Source organism: Orcinus orca, chromosome 5 (assembly GCF_937001465.1).
Source record: "Orcinus orca chromosome 5, mOrcOrc1.1, whole genome shotgun sequence".
Lineage (NCBI taxonomy): Eukaryota > Metazoa > Chordata > Mammalia > Artiodactyla > Delphinidae > Orcinus > Orcinus orca.
The window spans coordinates 17,826,827-17,845,246 of NC_064563.1; the positions used below are offsets into that span (position 1 = coordinate 17,826,827).

At 38.9% G+C, this 18,420-nt stretch overlaps 1 protein-coding gene across 24 annotated transcripts in view; it reads right to left on the reverse strand.

The window, feature by feature from the left end:
• Positions 1–11,247: 11,247 nt before the first annotated feature.
• MBNL1 (muscleblind like splicing regulator 1) overlaps positions 11,248–18,420 on the reverse strand; it is a 202,120-nt gene continuing 194,947 nt past the window's right edge. For all 24 annotated transcript variants that reach the window (XM_033414377.2, XM_033414355.2, XM_004284496.4 and 21 more), the window contains 2 exons: positions 17,272–17,346; positions 11,248–14,669 (listed from right to left, as the gene is read on the reverse strand). In XM_033414377.2, coding sequence (XP_033270268.1) covers positions 17,290–17,346 — 57 coding nt within the window. In that variant the 3' untranslated portion in view covers positions 11,248–14,669; positions 17,272–17,289. The remainder of the gene's footprint in view (positions 14,670–17,271; positions 17,347–18,420) is intronic.

The following is an 18,420-nucleotide window of genomic DNA, read 5'->3' on the forward strand; positions in this document are numbered from 1 at the left end:
TTTCTCTAGGAAGTGGGTCAAAAAGGATCTTGCTGTGATTTATGTCATAGAGTGTTCTGCCTATGTTTTCCTCTAATAGTTTGATAGTTTCTGGCCTTACATTTAGGTCTTTAATCCAGTTTGAGCTTATTTTTATGTATGGTGTTAGGGAGTGCTCTAATCTCATACTTTTACATGTACCTGTCCAGTTTTCCCAGCACCACTTATTGAAGAGGCTGTCCCTTCTCCACTATACATTCCTGCCTCCTTTATCAAAGATAAGGTGACCAAATGTGCATGGGTTTATCTCTGGGCTTTCTATCCTGTTCCATTGATCTATATTTCTTTTTTTGTGCCAGTACCATACTGTCTTGATTACTGTAGCTTTGTAGTATAGTCTGAAGTCAGGGAGCCTGATTCCTCCAGATCCGTTTTTCGTTCTCAAGATTGCTTTGGCTATTCGGGGTCTTTTGTGTTTCCATACAAATTGTGAAATTTTTTGTTCTAATTCTGTGAAAAATGCCAGTGGTAGTTTGATAGGGATTGCATTGAATCTGTAGATTGCTTTGGGTAGTAGAGTCATTTTCACAATGTTGATTCTTCCAATCCAAGAACATGGTATATCTCTCCATCTATTTGTATCATCTTTAATTTCTTTCATCAGTGTCTTATAATTTTCTTCATACAGGTCTTTTGTCTCCTTAGGTAGGTTTATTCCTAGATATTTTATTCTTTTTGTTGCAATGGTAAATGGGAGTGTTTTCTTGATTTCACTTTCAGATTTTTCATCATTAGTGTATAGGTATGCAAGAGATTTCTGTGCATTAATTTTGTATCCTGCTTCTTTACTACATTGATTAGCTCTAGTAGTTTTCTGGTAGCATCTTTAGGATTCTCTATGTATAGTATCATGTCATCTGCAAACAGTGACAGCTTGACTTCTTCTTTTCAGATTTGGATTCCTTTTATATCCTTTTCTTCTCTGATTGCTGTGGCTAAAACTTCCAAAACTATATTGAATAAGAGTGGTGAGAGTGGGCAATCTTGTCTTGTTCCTGATCTTAGTGGAAATGGTTTCAGTTTTTCACCATTGAGGATGATGTTGGTTGTGGGTTTGTCATATATGGCCTTTATTATGTTGAGGAAACTTCCCTCTATGTCTACTTTCTGCAGGGTTTTTATCATAAATGGGTGTTGAATTTTGTTGAAATCTTTCTCTGCATCTATGGAGATGATCGTATGGTTTTTCTCCTTCAGTTTGTTAATATGGTTTATCACATTGATTGATTTGTGTATATTGAAGAATTCTTGCATTCCTGGAATAAACCCCACTTGATCATGGTGTATGATCCTTTTAATGTGCTGCTGTATTCTGTTTGCTAGTATTTTGTTGAGGATTTTTGCATCTATGTTCATCAGTGATATTCGCCTGTAGTTTTCTTTCTTTGTGACATCCTTGTCTGGTTTTGGTATCAAGGTGATGGTGGCCTCGTAGAAGGAGTTTGGGAGTGTTCCTCCCTCTGCTATATTTTGGAAGAGTTTGAGAAGGATAGGTGTTAGCTCTTCTCTAAATGTTTGATAGACTTCGCCTGTGAAGCCATCTGGTCCTGGGCTTTTGTTTTTTGGAAGATTTTAAATCACAGTTTCAATTTCAGTGCTTGTGATCGGTCTGTTCATATTTTCTGTTTCTTCCTGATTCAGTCTTGGCAGGTTGTGCATTTAGAAGCATTTGTCCATTTCTTCCAGGTTGTCCATTTTATTGGCATAGAGTTGCTTGTAGTAATCTCTCATGGTCTTTTGTATTTCTGCAGTGTCAGTTGTTACTTCTCCGTTTTCATTTCTAATTCTATTGATTTAAGTCTTCTCCCTTTTTTTTTTTGATGAGTCTGGCTAATGGTTTATCAATTTTGTTTATCTTCTCAAAGAACCAGCTTTTAGTTTTATTGATCTTTGCTATTGTTTCCTTCATTTCTTTTTCATTTATTTCTGATCTGATTTTTATGATTTCTTTCCTTCTGCTAACTTTGGGGGTTTTTTGTTCTTCTTTCTCTAATTGCTTTAGGTGCAAAGTTAGGTTGTTTATTCGAGATGTTTCCTGTTTCTTAAGGTGGGCTTATATTGCTATAAACTTCCCTCTTAGAACTGCTTTTGCTGCATCCCATAGGTTTTGGGTCGTCATGTCTCCATTGTCATTTGTTTCTAGGTATTTGTAAATTTCCTCTTTGATTTCTTCAGTGATCACTTCGTTATTAAGTAGTGTATTGTTTAGCCTCCATGTGTTTGTATTTTTTACAGATCTTTTCCTGTAATTGATATCTATTCTCATAGCATTGTGGTCGGAAAAGATACTTGATACAATTTCAATTTTCTTAAATTTACCAAGGCTTGATTTGTGACCCAAGATATGATCTGTCCTGGAGAATGTTCCATGAGCACTGAGAAAAATGTGTATTTTGTTGTTTTTGGAAGGAGTGTCCTATAAATATCAATTAAGTCCATCTTGTTTAATGTATCATTTAAAGCTTGTGTGTCCTTATTTATTTTCATTTTGGATGATCTGTCCATTGGTGAAAGTGGGGTGTTAAAGTCCCCTACTATGAATGTGTTACTGTGGATCTCCCCTTTTATGGCTGTTAGTATTTGCCTTATGTATTGAGGTGCTCCTATGTTGGGCGCATAAATATTTACAATTGTTATATCTTCTTCTTGGATTGATCCCTTGATCCTTATGTAGTGTCCTTCTTTGTCTCTTCTAATAGTCTTTATTTTAAAGTCTATTTTGTCTGATACGAGAATTGCTACTCCAGCTTTCTTTTGGTTTCCATTTGATTGGAATATCTTCTTCCATCCCCTTACTTTCAGTCTGTATGTGTTTCTAGGTCTGAAGTGGTCTCTTGTAGACAGCAAATATATGGGTCTTGTTTTTGTATCCATTCAGCCAATCTGTGTCTTTTGGTGGGAGCATTTAGTCCATTTACATTTAAGGTAATTATTGATATGTATGTTCCTATTCCCATTTTCTAAATTGTTTTGGGTTCGTTATTATAGGTCTGTTCCTTCTCTTGTGTTTCTTGCCTAGAGAAGTTCCTTTAGCATTTGTTATAAAGCTGGTTTGGTGATGCTGAACTCTCTGAGCTTTTGCTTGTCTGTACAGGTTTTAATTTCTCCATCAACTCTGAATGAGATCCTTGCTGGGTAGAGTAATCTTGGTTGCAGGTTTTTCTCCTTCATCACTTTCAGTATGTCTGGCCAGTCCCTTGTGGCTTGCAGAGTTTCTGCTGAGAGATCAGCTGTTAACCTTATGGCGATTCCCTTGTGTGTTATTTGTTGTTTTTCCCTTGCTGCTTTTAATATGTTTTCTTTGTATTTAATTTTTGACAGTTTGATTAATATGTGCCTTGGCGTATTTCTCCTTGGATTTATCCTGTATGGAACTCTCTGTGCTTCCTGGACTTGATTAACTATTTCCTTTCCCATATTAGGGAAGTTTTCAACTATAATCTCTTCAAATATATTCTCAGTCCCTTTCTTTTTCTCTTCTCTTTCTGGAACCCCTCTAATTCGACTGTTGGTGTGTTTAATGTTGTCCCAGAGGTCTCTGAGACTGTCCTCAGTTCTTTTCATTCTTTTTTCTTTATTCTGCTCTGCAGTAGTTATTTCCACTATTTTATCTTCCAGGTCACTTATCCGTTCTTCTGCCTCAGTTATTCTGCTATTGATCCCATCTAGAGTATTTTTCATTTCATTTATTGTGTTGTTCATCATTGTTTGTTTCATCTTTAGTTCTTCTAGGTCCTTGTTAAATGTTTCTTGCATTTTGTCTCTTCTATTTCCAAGATTTTGCATCATCTTTACTATCATTATTCTGAATTCTTTTTCAGGTAGACTGCCTATTTCCTCTTCATTTGTTAGGTCTGGTGGGTTTTTATCTTGCTCCTTCATCTGCTGTGTGTTTTTCTGTCTTCTCATTTTGCTTATCTTACTGTGTTTGGGGTCCCCTTTTTGCAGGCTGCAGGTTCGTAGTTCCCGTTGTTTTTGGTGTCTGTCCCCAGTGGCTAAGGTTGGTTCAGTGGGTTGTTTAGGCTTCCTGGTGGAGGGGACTAGTGCCTGTGTTCTGGTGGATGAGGCTGAATCTTGTCTCTCTGGTGGTCAGGTCCATGTCTGGTGGTGTGTTTTGGGGTGTCTGTGGACTTATTATGATTTTAGGCAGCCTCTTTGCTAATGGGTGGGGTTGTGTTCCTGTCTCGCTAGTTGTTTGGCATAGGGTGTCCAGCACTGTAGCTTGCTGGTCATTGAGTGAAGTTCGGTGCTGGTGTTGAGATGGAGATCTCTGTGAGATTTTCACCGTTTGATATTATGTGGAGCTGGGAGGTCTCTTGTTGACCAGTGTCCTGAATTTGGCTCTCCCACCTCAGAGGCACAGCACTGACTCCTGGCTGCAGCACCAAGAGCCTTTCATCCACACGGCTCAGAATAAAAGGGAGAAAAAGTAGAGAGAATTAGTAGAAGTAGGAAGAAAGAAAGAAAGAAAAAAAGAAAGAAGAAAGAAGGGAAGGCAGGAAGGAAGAAAGAAAGAAAGAAGAAAAGAAGGAAAGAAGGAAGGAAAGAAAGAAAGGAGGGAGGGAGGGACGGTGTGAGGAATGAAGGAAGGAGGGAAGCAAGGAAAGAAAGAAAGAAGATAAAGTAAAATATAATAAAGTTATTAAATTAAAAAATAATAATTAAGAAAAAAAAAAAACGGACGGATAGAACCCTAGGACAAATGGTGGAAGCAAAGCTATACAGACAAAATCTCACACAGAAGCATACACATACACACTCACAAAAAGAGGAAGAGGAGAAAATCATAAATCTTGCTCTCAAAGTCCACCTCCTCTATTTGGGATGATTCGTTGTCTATTCAGGTATTCCACACATGCAGGGTACATCAAGTTGATTGTGGAGCTTTAATCCGCTGCTTCTGAGGCTGCTGGGAGAGATTTCCCTTTCTCTTCTTTGTTCTCACAGCTCCCAGGGGCTCAGCTTTGGATTTGGCCCCGCCTCTGCGTGTAGGTCGCCGGAGGGCGTCTGTTCTTCGCTCAGACAGGACGGGGTTAAAGGAGCCGCTGATTCGGGGGCTCTGGCTCACTCAGGCCAGGGGAGAGAGGTGCGCGGAGTGTGGGGCAAGCCTGCGGCAGCAGAGGCCAACGTGACGTTGCACCAGCCTGAGGCCCGCCATGCGTTCTCCCGGGGAAGTTGTCCCTGGATCCCGGGACCCTGGCTGTGGCGGGCTGCACAGGCTCTCCGGAAGGTGGGTGTGGATAGTGACCTGTGCTCGCACACAGGCCCCTTGGTGGCAGCACCAGCAGCCTTAGCGTCTCCCGCCCGTCTCTGGGGTCCGTGCTTTTAGCCGTGGCTCGCGCCCGTCTCTGAGGTCCGCGCTTTTAGCCGCGTCTTGCACCCGTCTCGGGTCCGCGCTTTTGGCAGCGGCTCATGCCCGTCTCTGGAGCTCTTTTAAGCAGGGTTCTTAATCCCCTCTCCTCGTGCAGCAGGAAACAAAGAGGTAAGAAAAAGTTTCTTGCCTCTTCGGCAGGTCCAGACTTTTCTCCGGACTCCCTCCAGGCTAGGACTGCCTCCCGGCTAGCCGTGGTGCACTAACCCCTTCAGGCTGTGTTCACGCAGCCAACCCCAGTCCTCTCCCTGCTCTCCGACCAAAGCCCGAGCCTCAGCTCGAAGCCCCGCCCGCCCCGGCGGGTGAGCAGACAAGCCTCTCGGGCTGGTGAGTGCCGGTCGGCACAGATCCCCTGTGCGGGAATCTCTCCGCTTTGCCCTCCACACCCCTGTTGCTGCGCTCTCCTCCACGGGTCCGAAGCTATCCCCCTCCGCCACCTGCAGTCTCCGCCCGTGAAGGGGCTTCCTAGTGTGTGGAAACCTTTCCTCCTTCACAGCTCCCTCGCACTGGTGCAGGTCCCGTTCCTATTCTTTTGTCTTTGTTTATTCTTTTTCCTTTTGCCCTGCCCAGGTACGTGGGGGAGTTTCTTGCCTTTTGGGAGGTCTGAGGTCTTCTGCCAGCATTCAGTAGGTGTTGTGTAGGAGTTGTTCCACGTGTAGATGTATTTCTGGTGTATCTGTGGGGAGGAAGGTGGTCTCCGCGTCTTACTCTTCTGCCATCTTCCCCTCCGCCCCTCAGGTTACTTTTTAAGGATAAAATGAGTTGGATAATGAATAGAGTAGTCATAGTATTGTATTCGAGAAGAGAGGGTGGTTTTCATTTAACCTATTCTAATCTATTTTGTGGTTCAGTTAAGGGCTTGGAGCAGGAGTGGGAGGTAGGAAATACTAGCTCCGTGTGTATGCAGTGGCCTATACGTCTTGTTTTAGTCATTGCCCTGTGAGTTTCTTGCCTTTCAACCTTGCAGCTCAAGCCCAGCATGGTGCCTGGCTAGATTCTTTTGTTTGTTTGTTTTTGAATTTTATTTTTTTATACAGCAAGTTCTTATTAGTTATCCATTTTATATATATTAGTGTATATATGTCAATCCCAATCTCCCAATTCTGGCTAGATTCTTATGTGTGTTTATGGAGCCGAGTCAGTGCTAATTTAAGCATCTAAACTAAACCTATGATGAAATATGATAAATATAGTAGTGCCACTCAAATGTAATTAGAAATATTTTGATAAATATAATAAAACACTTTAAATATATTAATGACACAGTTTTCATGATCATTAAGGCATCCATTCTATGATTTGATCTTGATTTAAGTAAAGGGGGAATTCCAATAGTTGAGTTTAGGTACATCTAAAGGGTCGCTTTCAAATTGACATGGTTAAGTATGGTCTGTGATCATATCATGCTGGCTCATGAATTTAAAATATTCAGTGAGTCAGAAAGCACTTGATTCTAGTTTTGAAATGTTCACTGTATTTGCAACAATGAGCAGGACCTGTTGTGGTGGTAAATAACAGGAAGATAGAGTTTCACTTCTGAACAGGAAAGATAGAATTAGAGATGACACAAATAGAGTATGTCCATGGCTGCTTTGAAAGGGATGTGTAACCTAAGAACTAGGATGAAAATTAAAGATTACGTGGAGTCATTTGAAAAATGGATAATGATAAAATAGCAATCATTGTTACCATGTATCCATTTCTTGCTGTATGCCAGGCACTGTTCTAAGCATTTTATATACATTAACCCAGTAGTTGCCTCCATAGCAATTACATCAGAATGTCTGGTGGAAGGGACCAAGCATCAATACTTTTTTAATGATGCCCCAGGTAATTCAGTCTGGAAACCATTCAGCAACCCTGCAAGGTAAATATTCTCATTGCTCTTTCTATCTTACGAAGGTGGAAACTTGAGTCCCAGAGAGGTGATGTGGCTCCGCCAAGGTCAAAGAACTGAAAACTTGAGACATGAGTCCAGGTGGACTGATTGCAGAACCCTTGATCTTAACCACTTGCAGTGCCTCCCCCAGTGCTTTAATGCCATTTCTAATGAGTAGCTTTGATTTTTATGAGTTTAAGGAAGCTTCCAATGCATGTCTTAACAATAATCATTTCAGGAGGTTATACTCTTTTCCTGTGGTTTGACCAGCAACTGTGTTGTTGGTGGCCCTGGGTAGTACCCACCGCTAACATGCACAAGGTTGTCAAAAGTGCCCTTCTCTCTGTCTCATTCCTTAACCCTCCAGATATTACTACTTCTATCTATCTTCAGAGTCCACCTAAGCCCACATCTGGGAATTGGTTGCATTTGTGAAAGGAAGAGGCAGTGCCTCCCAGTGCCAAGGCAAAGCAGGGCAAGTGCTGACGTTCTTCCTGTTACTGAAGCCCCATTCACCGTGTCCAGATTTCGACTGTTAATTTGCTAGTTGTCCATTACAAAGGCTTCTTTTGTTCAGCCTCTGCTGCAGGCTTCTAGTTCCTCAGATGTCTTTCTGCTTTCATCCAAAACCTAAAGTCAAGCTCCTCAGATGTCCTTCTACTTTTATCCGAAACCTAAAGTCCTGTTATATTATGCGACTTCAGGGGTCTCTCACCATAAGACTTTAGTCAAGAGACTTATAATACTCTTTTCTAGACTAGTGTACTGTGTGCTGTTCTAAATAGATTTTGGAGATCTGCTTGGCTAACTTTCTGGTTCTTTGGCACGGCATTGCTTTACATTTAAGTTCAAGCATGGACTTCTTCTGCAGACTGCTCACTGAGGTCCAGACCTTGAAAGGCACCACCACCACTATTTCTACACCCCTTGTGAACACGGTGTTCTCCTGTGAATGCATCCTGTCTGCATGGGTAATTTCGGTCACAGCTACCCTGGTCCAAGCAATTGCCTTTCAGCTATAGCTTGGGGGGTATATTTCATTATTTAATTCCCCTATAGCAACTGTATATCTAGTGTCAGAACAGATTTAATAAGCGAGGCACTTGGGGGTCTGAGGACTCATCCAGATGTGGAACACTTCTATGGAAGTGTTCTATGCTTTTTTATTTCCTAGATGAATTCATGACCTCAGCACATGCAGTGGTTGCAATAGTTAAAATTTCCCTCCAGTGAAATTGTGCCCTTTGCAGTGGAATCATACAAGCCCACCTGAAGCCGCAGTTGAACGCAGCCACCAGGCTCTGCTAAATTCCAAGGGCAGGGATTCAACAGCCCAGCCTCCACCAAGAGGCACCTGTGACCGACAGCAGTCAGAATTCACATAACAACCCGGTGGCCCCCCACCACCATGGACGAACCTTCAGGTTTATTCTCTACCTGTTAGAAATTCTGTCTTGTCATTATGAAACCCAGTGAGGGAGAAAGAAACTGACCGCACTTGCTTCAGTAAATTTTTTCTGAAAAACCGAAATAGGTCACTAATAGTAACAGATTTTGTCTGTGTTCTAATCTGCCACTGCTCTTTTCTCCTAAAATGGTACACTCAAGGGCAGGCTATATTTTTTTCCCCAACATTTAATTAGCAAAAGAAAAATATCCCATGAATAAAGAAAAAGCTCATACGACAAAAAAGGAAGAGAACCGAGGGGGCTGCTTCCTAAGACAAAAAGGAGTAGCTCTGACCCCCTTGGTTGCCTCAGCCCCCTGGTGGAGGACAGGCAAAGGGTAGGACAGGGCAGTTGAGGATGCCAGGTGTCCGGGGCAAGTGCCAGCTCTGAGGGAGTTTGGCTACAGGGCTTGGAGGAAGGAGAGTTCTCCAGCATCTCCATCGGTCCCAGCACACATCTAGATTTTGCTCTTCGGGAGTTCAGAACACACAGGGCCCTTTGAGAACCTAGAGTCCAACTCATAAGAAGTCTGGAGTTGTAAGCTGTGGCCTGGTGTGGCCTCACACAGCTACAGCCTGAGGGTAGCTTCAGATTTATTTACTGCCCACCCCAAGTGCTGCATAGCTGGGACCAACCATAGTGAGGGCCGTATGCTGGAGACTGGGCTGAGGCCAGCCGTAGCACAAGGCCACTTTCTAGTCACTTCAGGGAGGTTCAGTGTTTTTGAAAGGTCAAGAAAAGTCAAAACAAATCCTTTAACATTTAATTCTCCAACTTTCGCATTTTGTATCCCTTCATATTAATACGCGGACTTTGAACATTAAAGTGGATGTGTTCTAGGCTGTAATAAGTTTCCAAATCTTGAACATTATAATTTTTCTCCAGAACATATAGACTGTCTCAAATAGTAAAGTGACTGCCTCAGACTCATCAGTGAGTGGAGTAAAAACAAGTAGAAAGGGCTTCCCTGGTGGCGCAGTGGTTGAGAGTCCGCCTGCCGATGCAAGGGACACGGGTTCGTGCCCCGGTCCGGGAAGATCCCACATGCCGCGGAGCGGCTGGGCCCGTGAGCCATGGCCGCTGAGCCTGCGCGTCCGGAGCCTGTGCTCTGCAACGGAAGAGGCCACAACAGTGAGAGGCCCGCGTACCGCAAAAAAAAAAAAAAACAAGTAGAAAAATAGCAAAATCTCGTTGCTGACTGTCCCACAGGTTCACTGCCATGTTGAGTGACTATTTCCTGTATGAAGGTGCGCCTCAGTCAAATTTAGATTGTCACTGATCTTCAGGGCCATTCCAAGGTGTAAACTCCGTGAATGTCAAGGGTCTGTAATGAAATAAGAAACCAGACTTCTAAGACAGGGCCCCATCCTGTGAGCTGAGGACCCCTAGTGGTCCCTACAGTAATAACTCCTTCTGAACAATAAGCATTGTCTGGAGAATGAGTATCTCAAATGACTGTTTTTTAGATGCATGTATATGTTGTTGTGATTAACAAAAACGTTACAATTGCTATTTGTTACCGTATTTTTTCAGTTAAAAGTTACCCAAAAGTACTATCACTAATTGGAGAGGAGCCAGATGTTTTGCTGTTACTCAAAAAGGCTGTGAACCCCTGCTTTAGATAATCTCCCCCAGGGCAGCTACTCTCTGGGGCGCAGCACCTTGAATAGTTGAGTCCACTGAAAACAGAAGTGTTCCACAGAACTCAGCCAGTCACAGAACTGTATTAATCATAAGTAATGCAGTTATTTTTATTGCAGTATGTTTTGGAAAACAAGCATTGACCTACAAAGGAGAATTTGTAGGCTCTGACCAAATAAACGTCAAGTGACACAGTCACACAGAGTAGCACTAAATGATCAAATGAGCAAATTTCTTCACATTGGAACTCTGGCTTTCACTGACTATCCGAGAAAACTGCAAAATGCAAAGCCATGTGGGATACCAGGCTTCACTTCAACAGAATTTTTAATTCACCATTTAAAAAACTCACACACACACACGCACACAAACATAACCAAGAGTCATGTCATGGCTTGGTTCAGCTGTGTGTGTGCATAAACCTTTATCCCTCTGAATCAAGTGTCATCATTACTGCATTTATTGAACTATTCTCTCAGATTGCCTGACATCCAGTGCCAGTCTCCTGGGGCAGTCAGGCAAATAAAATTTCGTTTACAGAAAGAATTGATGAGAATTTCCTTTTTTCCCTTAGAATTTTCCCCTCCAGCATCTAAAATCTATCAAACAGCACTTAAAGTGTCAGAGGAAAGGAGGACGAGATTTTTCAGAGAACACTGGGCAGTGGGTGGCAATACATCATGATTCAGATTCTCCCTCTTGGTCTGAGAGGCTAGTGGGGAAGATAGTCAGTGCCTTACTTGCCATCAGTTAACACCTTATATTGAATTTCTACATCATGATGTAGACATGTAGACATCCATGTAGACATGCATGGATGCTTGAAACGCACAAAAATAATTTACTCTTCAATCTCAGATACACAAATATACTTAAGAAAGAGAAGTTTTATTAGGGCAATTTCACTTTATTTTTCCATACAGCAAAGTCAACTACTGCAGTAATAATAAAATAAGCATAAAACAAATTGCAGCCCAAGACAAAATACATAATTTTAAGCAACTACAAGCAGAAAGTAAGTTGTGATTACATAATAGTAAAACCAAGCACATCTGTCCTTTCAGCAGATGAAAGCGTAGGGTTGCTGGTAAGTGCAACACCATAACCAGCTGGAGTGAAGGCTGGATACACTAATTCATTAAACAAGTGCCCATTATCACATTTGCTTTTTTGAGTGCTTCTGAGTTGAAAATTAAAACCATGAAATTTGAACTGTGTTTTATCTTTTTCACCTGCTGAAAGAACAGGATCCTACAGCAATTAAAAAACAATCACATAACAACTATAGCTACTGTGTGCTGTTTGGTTTGCCTGTTTATGGTTGAAATTTTGTGAAAGTCAATACTTGTTTTGAAGATTTTTTTCTTTTTTTTTTTGTGAACAATAAACCACTGAAATTGGCAGAAACTGATTTGAATAGTATATGTCCTTAGTATAGTTCTGTCTCTTTTTTGTTTTGTTGAAGTTTTAAACATGCAGTAGTTTTGAAAAATGTAAGGAATATTTGATCCATGATTTCACCTTAATGGTTGAAGTACCTGCTAGTTTTGGTAATGATCTTCAGGCAGATTTGGCCCAATGGAGTTTTTGTCAGTCATGAGATCTCGGAAGGATGGCATATCTTTCCAGCTGAAAAAATCCTGGCAAACTACAAGCTGTCCACAAAAAGCAAAGCAACATGTTTGAAGGGGTATGGAGTGCTAACTCTGTGCCACTTTTGCAAGCAATTTTGCTCAGTCTGTCATTGTATTAGCCTTAACAAAACTCCTTGTAATTATAGACGTTTTTATTCAAAATAAGATCTTACTATTATACAGGTTTCTCTCTTTTGACTATATACAGAAGTGCAAAAAGTCAACCTTCTCTCTAGACGTTCCAACATGCTAAATTGCAGCATAATCAACCCTCAAGAGTTTGCACACACGCTATAATTCTCATTACGTAAACTTTGAGTATTTGGATTATCAACAAAAAGTCCCTTGTTCTATTTATTGATTATGCAGCTTATTTATAACAAGGCCTGATATTCAGGGATTTCAAAAATATTAAACAATACTTTAACATTTGAAATGGATACAGTAGAAAATAAATTTTATTCTAATATCTAGGATCTAGATCTTCTTATAATAACTAATTACAAACAAAATAAATCATCAAAATATTACTCAATTGTCTGCCAGGATTGTTGCGATAGCAACAACTTAACTTCTTACTTAGCAATGATTATATATTTATAAGATATCCATATAAAAGATCTTTGTTCTTTTAATGAAAACTAGACAAGAACTAACAATGACTGACATTCTTACACTTTAATATTAAATCAGTAAAATATAAATCATTTAGTTAACAATAATACGAATATTCATATGACACTACATGTAATTCAAAACTGAGTATGTTATGAAGGAAAAACTACTTTAATTTTTTTTTGTATTTTGAAAAATTCATCGGTAAAATCTAATAAAACAAGAGTCTATAAACTGAAATGGTATTCAATTGTTAATAGAAAATGAAATCTAATAAATGTAGGAAATGAAAAACTACATTTTAACAAGAAAAATAAGTAATATTCTATAATGTAACTAACTACAATAACATATGGAGTCACCATTACTCTCTTAACACGATTGAAATTACATTGGTATGGGTTCCAACCCGTAATGTAATAATCTAAGGCTTTAATAGATGTACAGTACAATCAGTAAAATCAACACATCAGTCTTATATTAGAAAGCATCTCTCTCAAGCATAAAAACTTGCAGTAAACTTGGAAGTATGGAAAGTTCTAGAACTGAACTTTCACTTCTCCCATTCCATACTAGAACTACCAGTGACCTGGCCCCTACTTCAGCAATTTTTAGAACTGCTGAACAGAGCAAAAATATCCTTTACTAGCTGCAACATCCAAACCACAAAAAAGGAATTCCTTTGGATGAATCCATTCTTAAAAACTGAATGCACATCTATTTTTTTTTTTAATTTTGTAAAAGGCTTTCTAAGGCTATAAGCAGTAAATCTGAACAAAACAAAACAAATCACATATAAAATTCACCCATGTACTTAACCCACCCAGTGACTAGGTTAATTAAACATTTCCCATTTTCATATTTTGGTTTATCATGCATCTGATGAGTGCTGCTTTCTTCTTTGTTTAGAGTCACTATTTTAAATGTGACTGTGATGAAGCCTTTAAGCAAATGTGAAACCATTTTTGCAAAGCATTTAGAGTCTTCTGACTTTTGACAGAGCTATAAATAGAAGCAAAATAATTTCCTCCAACTTTTTTTTTTGTTATCGTGTCTCAGAAATGGCATATCCCTTTTGAATAACATGTTATACAGTATAGTATGCATAAATATTACACTACAATGCATTAAAATAATTTTATATATATATATCTATTATATATATCTCCAGTATGTGTGAGTTTATCTGTATTGAGAGAGTTTGTATTGTGCTGTCTATTTTGTTACTGTAAAGTTAAATCGGCCATTTCTGAGACAGCTTTGGTTTCCAAAAAAACAAAGGAAAAAAAAAAGAATGGTGCCCTTTGACTGATTAGTACTAGCAAATAAGCAACAAAATGTGGCTCCGAAAACAATAACACTGAAGAAATAATACTCTAGTTTGATGTACAGTCTATGGCACTTCATGAGAATCCTTAACAACATGGTACTTAAAGCCATGATGTGCTTTAAAAGATACACAGTTGTGGTTTTGCTTGGCACATTCATCTCTGTCAGATCCCTCCCTCACCACATCTTAAAATCTACTACATTAAAAATATTACTCTTAAACAAAAATGACTGTGCATGCACGCTCTCATCTATAATGGCAATTTTAAATACAAGGTGCACCTTTGTTATTTGTAAACCTTGAAAGAAATAAACTTATTTTTAAAAAATTATATCTTGGTCTACAGACGTACCAATACATAATAGAATCATGGTTACACCATAGTCTGTCTTTTCAAGATGGCATGAATATATAGGAAACTAATTAGGTCTGCATATTTGAATGCATCACTCTGTGCTAGAAAAGAAAGACAATGTTGTTCTTTTAGACAGGAATATCACCTCAGCACAAATATCAATTAAATGTACAAAGTGTATAGGCAACAGTGTGCAGTGGATTTCCATGTTGTCTTGTCTTCTGGTTAACATGCAATATGCGGATGTCTTGTGGCTGAGGGGTTTTTGTGTGTGTTGCTTGACGGTATATACACTATGGCTAATGACCTCGTCCTTTACTCTAACCAAGCACACTGTCCTTTCCTCTTTAGCATGATCTGCAAGGGAAAAAGAGATAATCTTCGTTAAAACAGCCAATATCTAACAGCAGTTTCCAATATGCATTCAACATGAAAACTGTATTTCTTGGTTTAAAGAGTGAACACGTGTATATTGTATCTTCACGTAAAAACAAAAAACACTTCACAAGTACAAAGGACCTACATTTGTTTATCATTTCTTCGAGAATAAAATGACATGCACAGCTTAATGAAACTGTAGACTCTGAACAAATATCACCCAACACCAAGCTCAAAGTATAGAATACATTTGTCGAATCAAGGGGTATAATGTAGTAGAGCTCTTTTTACCACTGTCATTGTGGGGCAGAACTTACAACTCATTTTACTTCTAAAGGTTAATAGGTTTCAAGAGTAATGGTTTGGCCCACGAAATTAAAATCCATGCAACAATCCTGTTAAACACAATTTGCTCTCTTTGGGTGCTTGATTAGCACAGTATGTGTTTGGAAAAAAATAAAAGAACGATACTCTACATGACTGTTTTGGATAAAGTTTGGATTTTTCCCACTAAAGGCAAGAAAATAAAAATTGTTCCTTACGCTCCTGACAAATTAAGGTTGAACTGATATTACAATGCACCTGTGAACTGAGTTCCAGTTTTTACATGAAATTTGTTCCCAGAGAATCTTTACATATTAGAATATGCTTTAGCACACAACCTAGAGAATGAAAGAAATCACGATTTTGCTGCACTCAAAAGCCAGTTTAAGTATTGTAACTCCTCATGAAAATGAGTAATCATTTGTTAAACAGAACATTAAAGAGCCTAAGTTTCAATACACACAAATCCACTGTTTTGCTAATTGATGAACTTACGGCCATTTGCTATCATTTTTTTTAACCTGGATTATTGCTAAGAAATAGAACGTAGTTACAGATATACATATCAAACACACCCAACTGACTATAAAAGCTTGAAACAGTTTTCTTTTAACATGTCAAAAAGACAACTCTATTTCCAAACCTACAGACCACAAAGCGATGTGCTTATTCAAAATGTGGCTATTGTTCAGAATAATAAACATTATCAGAACTGCATTGAGAGAACTTACGAAACACAAAAATCAGTTTCAGTCATTTAATTCAGGATTGCAGCATGTCTCTGGTAGTACTTCTCAGATTGAGTCTATTTCTTTCTTAAACAGCTCTCAGATTTCATCTATACACTTCTCCTACATGGGTTCACCCTTTGACCAGCTGTTGCTATGCTCAAGGGCCTCTGAACTGCCCCATCTCCTGACTCAACACCTCTGTCCCTTCTTCTGTAAGGCCGTGACATCTCCCTTCACTCTGTAACAATCCTGATTGTCCAAATTCACTTAATTTCTGACTCTGTTAGGAAGAGCTGCTCCCTCATCTTTGCTCCAAGAGAAATGTGTTCACACCTCTCTTATTTTAATGTAGAGTGCTGAAAGTTACATCATTATCTCATCATCTGCTCATCTTTATTTCCTCGACCTGGTAATTAACACACAGTAGCACCAAAAAATCATTTGTAAATAATGAACAGATAAATGAATGAAAGGAAGCAACAAAGAATGATCACCCATCTTATTTACCAGACTCAGTTTTAAGCATTATGGCTCTTTCTAAATATAAAAATAGATACTTAATACACTTCTGAGCATGTAGATAACTTGAACACATGCATACTGAATAAAACATATGCTCTATGGATGAAAAATGGTCATCTTTGCAAGTATCTAAGTCAATGTGTCTGAAAGTAAACCAAAAGACTTTCAAATCATTTGAGAAACGACATCTTTAGAATTATATGATCCTCCAGGGTGACTATTCTGAAGTACCTAAAGTTTACCTGGATATATAGATGTATGTGTATGTGTGTATGTGTGTGTGTGTGTGTGTGTGTGTGTGTGTGTGTGTGTGTGTGTGTGTACACGTGCACATACGTCCGTGTGTGAATATATTTATTTAAATCAGACTCTTCATATTCTAATGACCCTGTGTGTGGCGAAGCACGGGGTAAAGTGGGTACATGTTCTCATTTAGGATTTAGCAAAGCAATTTTTGAATAAAATAAATGCTGACCTACACCAGGGATCAGCAAACTACTGCCTGTGAGCCAAATGTGGCCTGCTGCCTGTTTTTGTAAATAAAGTTTTATTGGGACACAGCACACCTTTCAGTTTATACGTTGTCTCTGGCTGCTTTTGTGCAACAGTGGCAGAGTGGAGCAGCTGTAACACAAACCCTATGGCCCACACAGCCAAAAATATTTACTATCTCATCTTTCAAGAAAAAGTTTGCCAGCCTCTGATCTATGCCTTCTATTTAGTTTTAAGTTGCCTTTTTTCTTCACTATTGTGTTTATTTCTAATATGAAATAAAAACAAAATTAATATATCCTAAGTATTACACATATTTAAGTGACATCAACATTTTTATTATGAATTCACATGATAAAATTCCTCATAACCCATCTAAGATAAAATTGTGAGCTCTACATGAATACTTTCTTTGAAATTTTATAAAATTTTCTTAAGTGCATTACACAATTATTATCTTAAAAAAAAAAAACTACCACGGATATACACTCTATATTACACAATGAACTTACTGTGTAGTGATGAAAATTCTACATCTGGGTAACATACTTGTGGCTAGTCAGATGTTCGGCAGATATTATGGGTATCTAGCAAATAAAAAATTATTTAATGAATGACCCATGCAAGCAAGCCAACAACCAAGAGATGAAAACATTTTAATATTAAATTTTTTAAGAAAAGTGAAATTCAGCTGTGAGGTGACAGTCCTTATCTGGTCAACATAACAGTAAGTTAATGTAAACTTAATGCCAAAGTAGCAACTCATTTTTAAAAATCTCTGTGTTAAATACTATTCTATAAATGTTATCAGTTTTTAGGAAGAGAAGTAAAACTATCAAAAATTCATGCAGAGCAGTAATTGAAAGAAGCCCTTTTTGTTGGCCTACACACACACACCTGTGGTTTCAGTTATTCAGTAATCCAAAAAGTAAAGTAAGAAATGTCTTGCCTATTTCTGTGCAACCAGTTTCTACATTTTCATTCAACTGATGGTGTCTAACTTTTTTTCCAAGTTAAAAGTACCAGGTAAGAATTATAAAGGAGTATTTCAAAAGAACTGGATAACGGTGTTAAATCTACTTCAGAACCCACTTCTGAATCCTAATTGCACATTTTATTGTATTTTAAATGGGCAAGAGAATTACAAAACTTGAGAGAAAATACAATAAGGAAATACAATGAGGAATATAGAGGTGACTTGTTTCAATCATCCCAAAAGCCAAGATCTTCCAGTTTGCAGCCTGATTCTCCTCCACCCCAGAAGTATGACTGCTATCCTGGGAGACAGATGTATGACATCTATCCTATAGACGAAGACAATCAGAGGAGTGAAAGCACGGGTTCTAACACTAGTGATCCATTTCCCGGTGTGTAACCTTGAGCAAAGCACTTACTCTATGCTTAGGTTTCCTCATCTCTAAAATGGCCCGAATCCCATTTCGGCAAGGTTGATGGGAGAACAGTAACATCACATACATGAAGGCATTTTGTTGTTGTTTCGATTTAGTTGTCCTAGACCAATTCAACATATTACAGTCCACAGTCTGGAGTGTAAATTAATTATGTCTCTATTTTATTTCCATTTCTCAGATGATATCTTTACACAATTCTACAGCATTGGCAAATGGCACGAAAATGTGCTCCAAGCATAATGAAGCTTC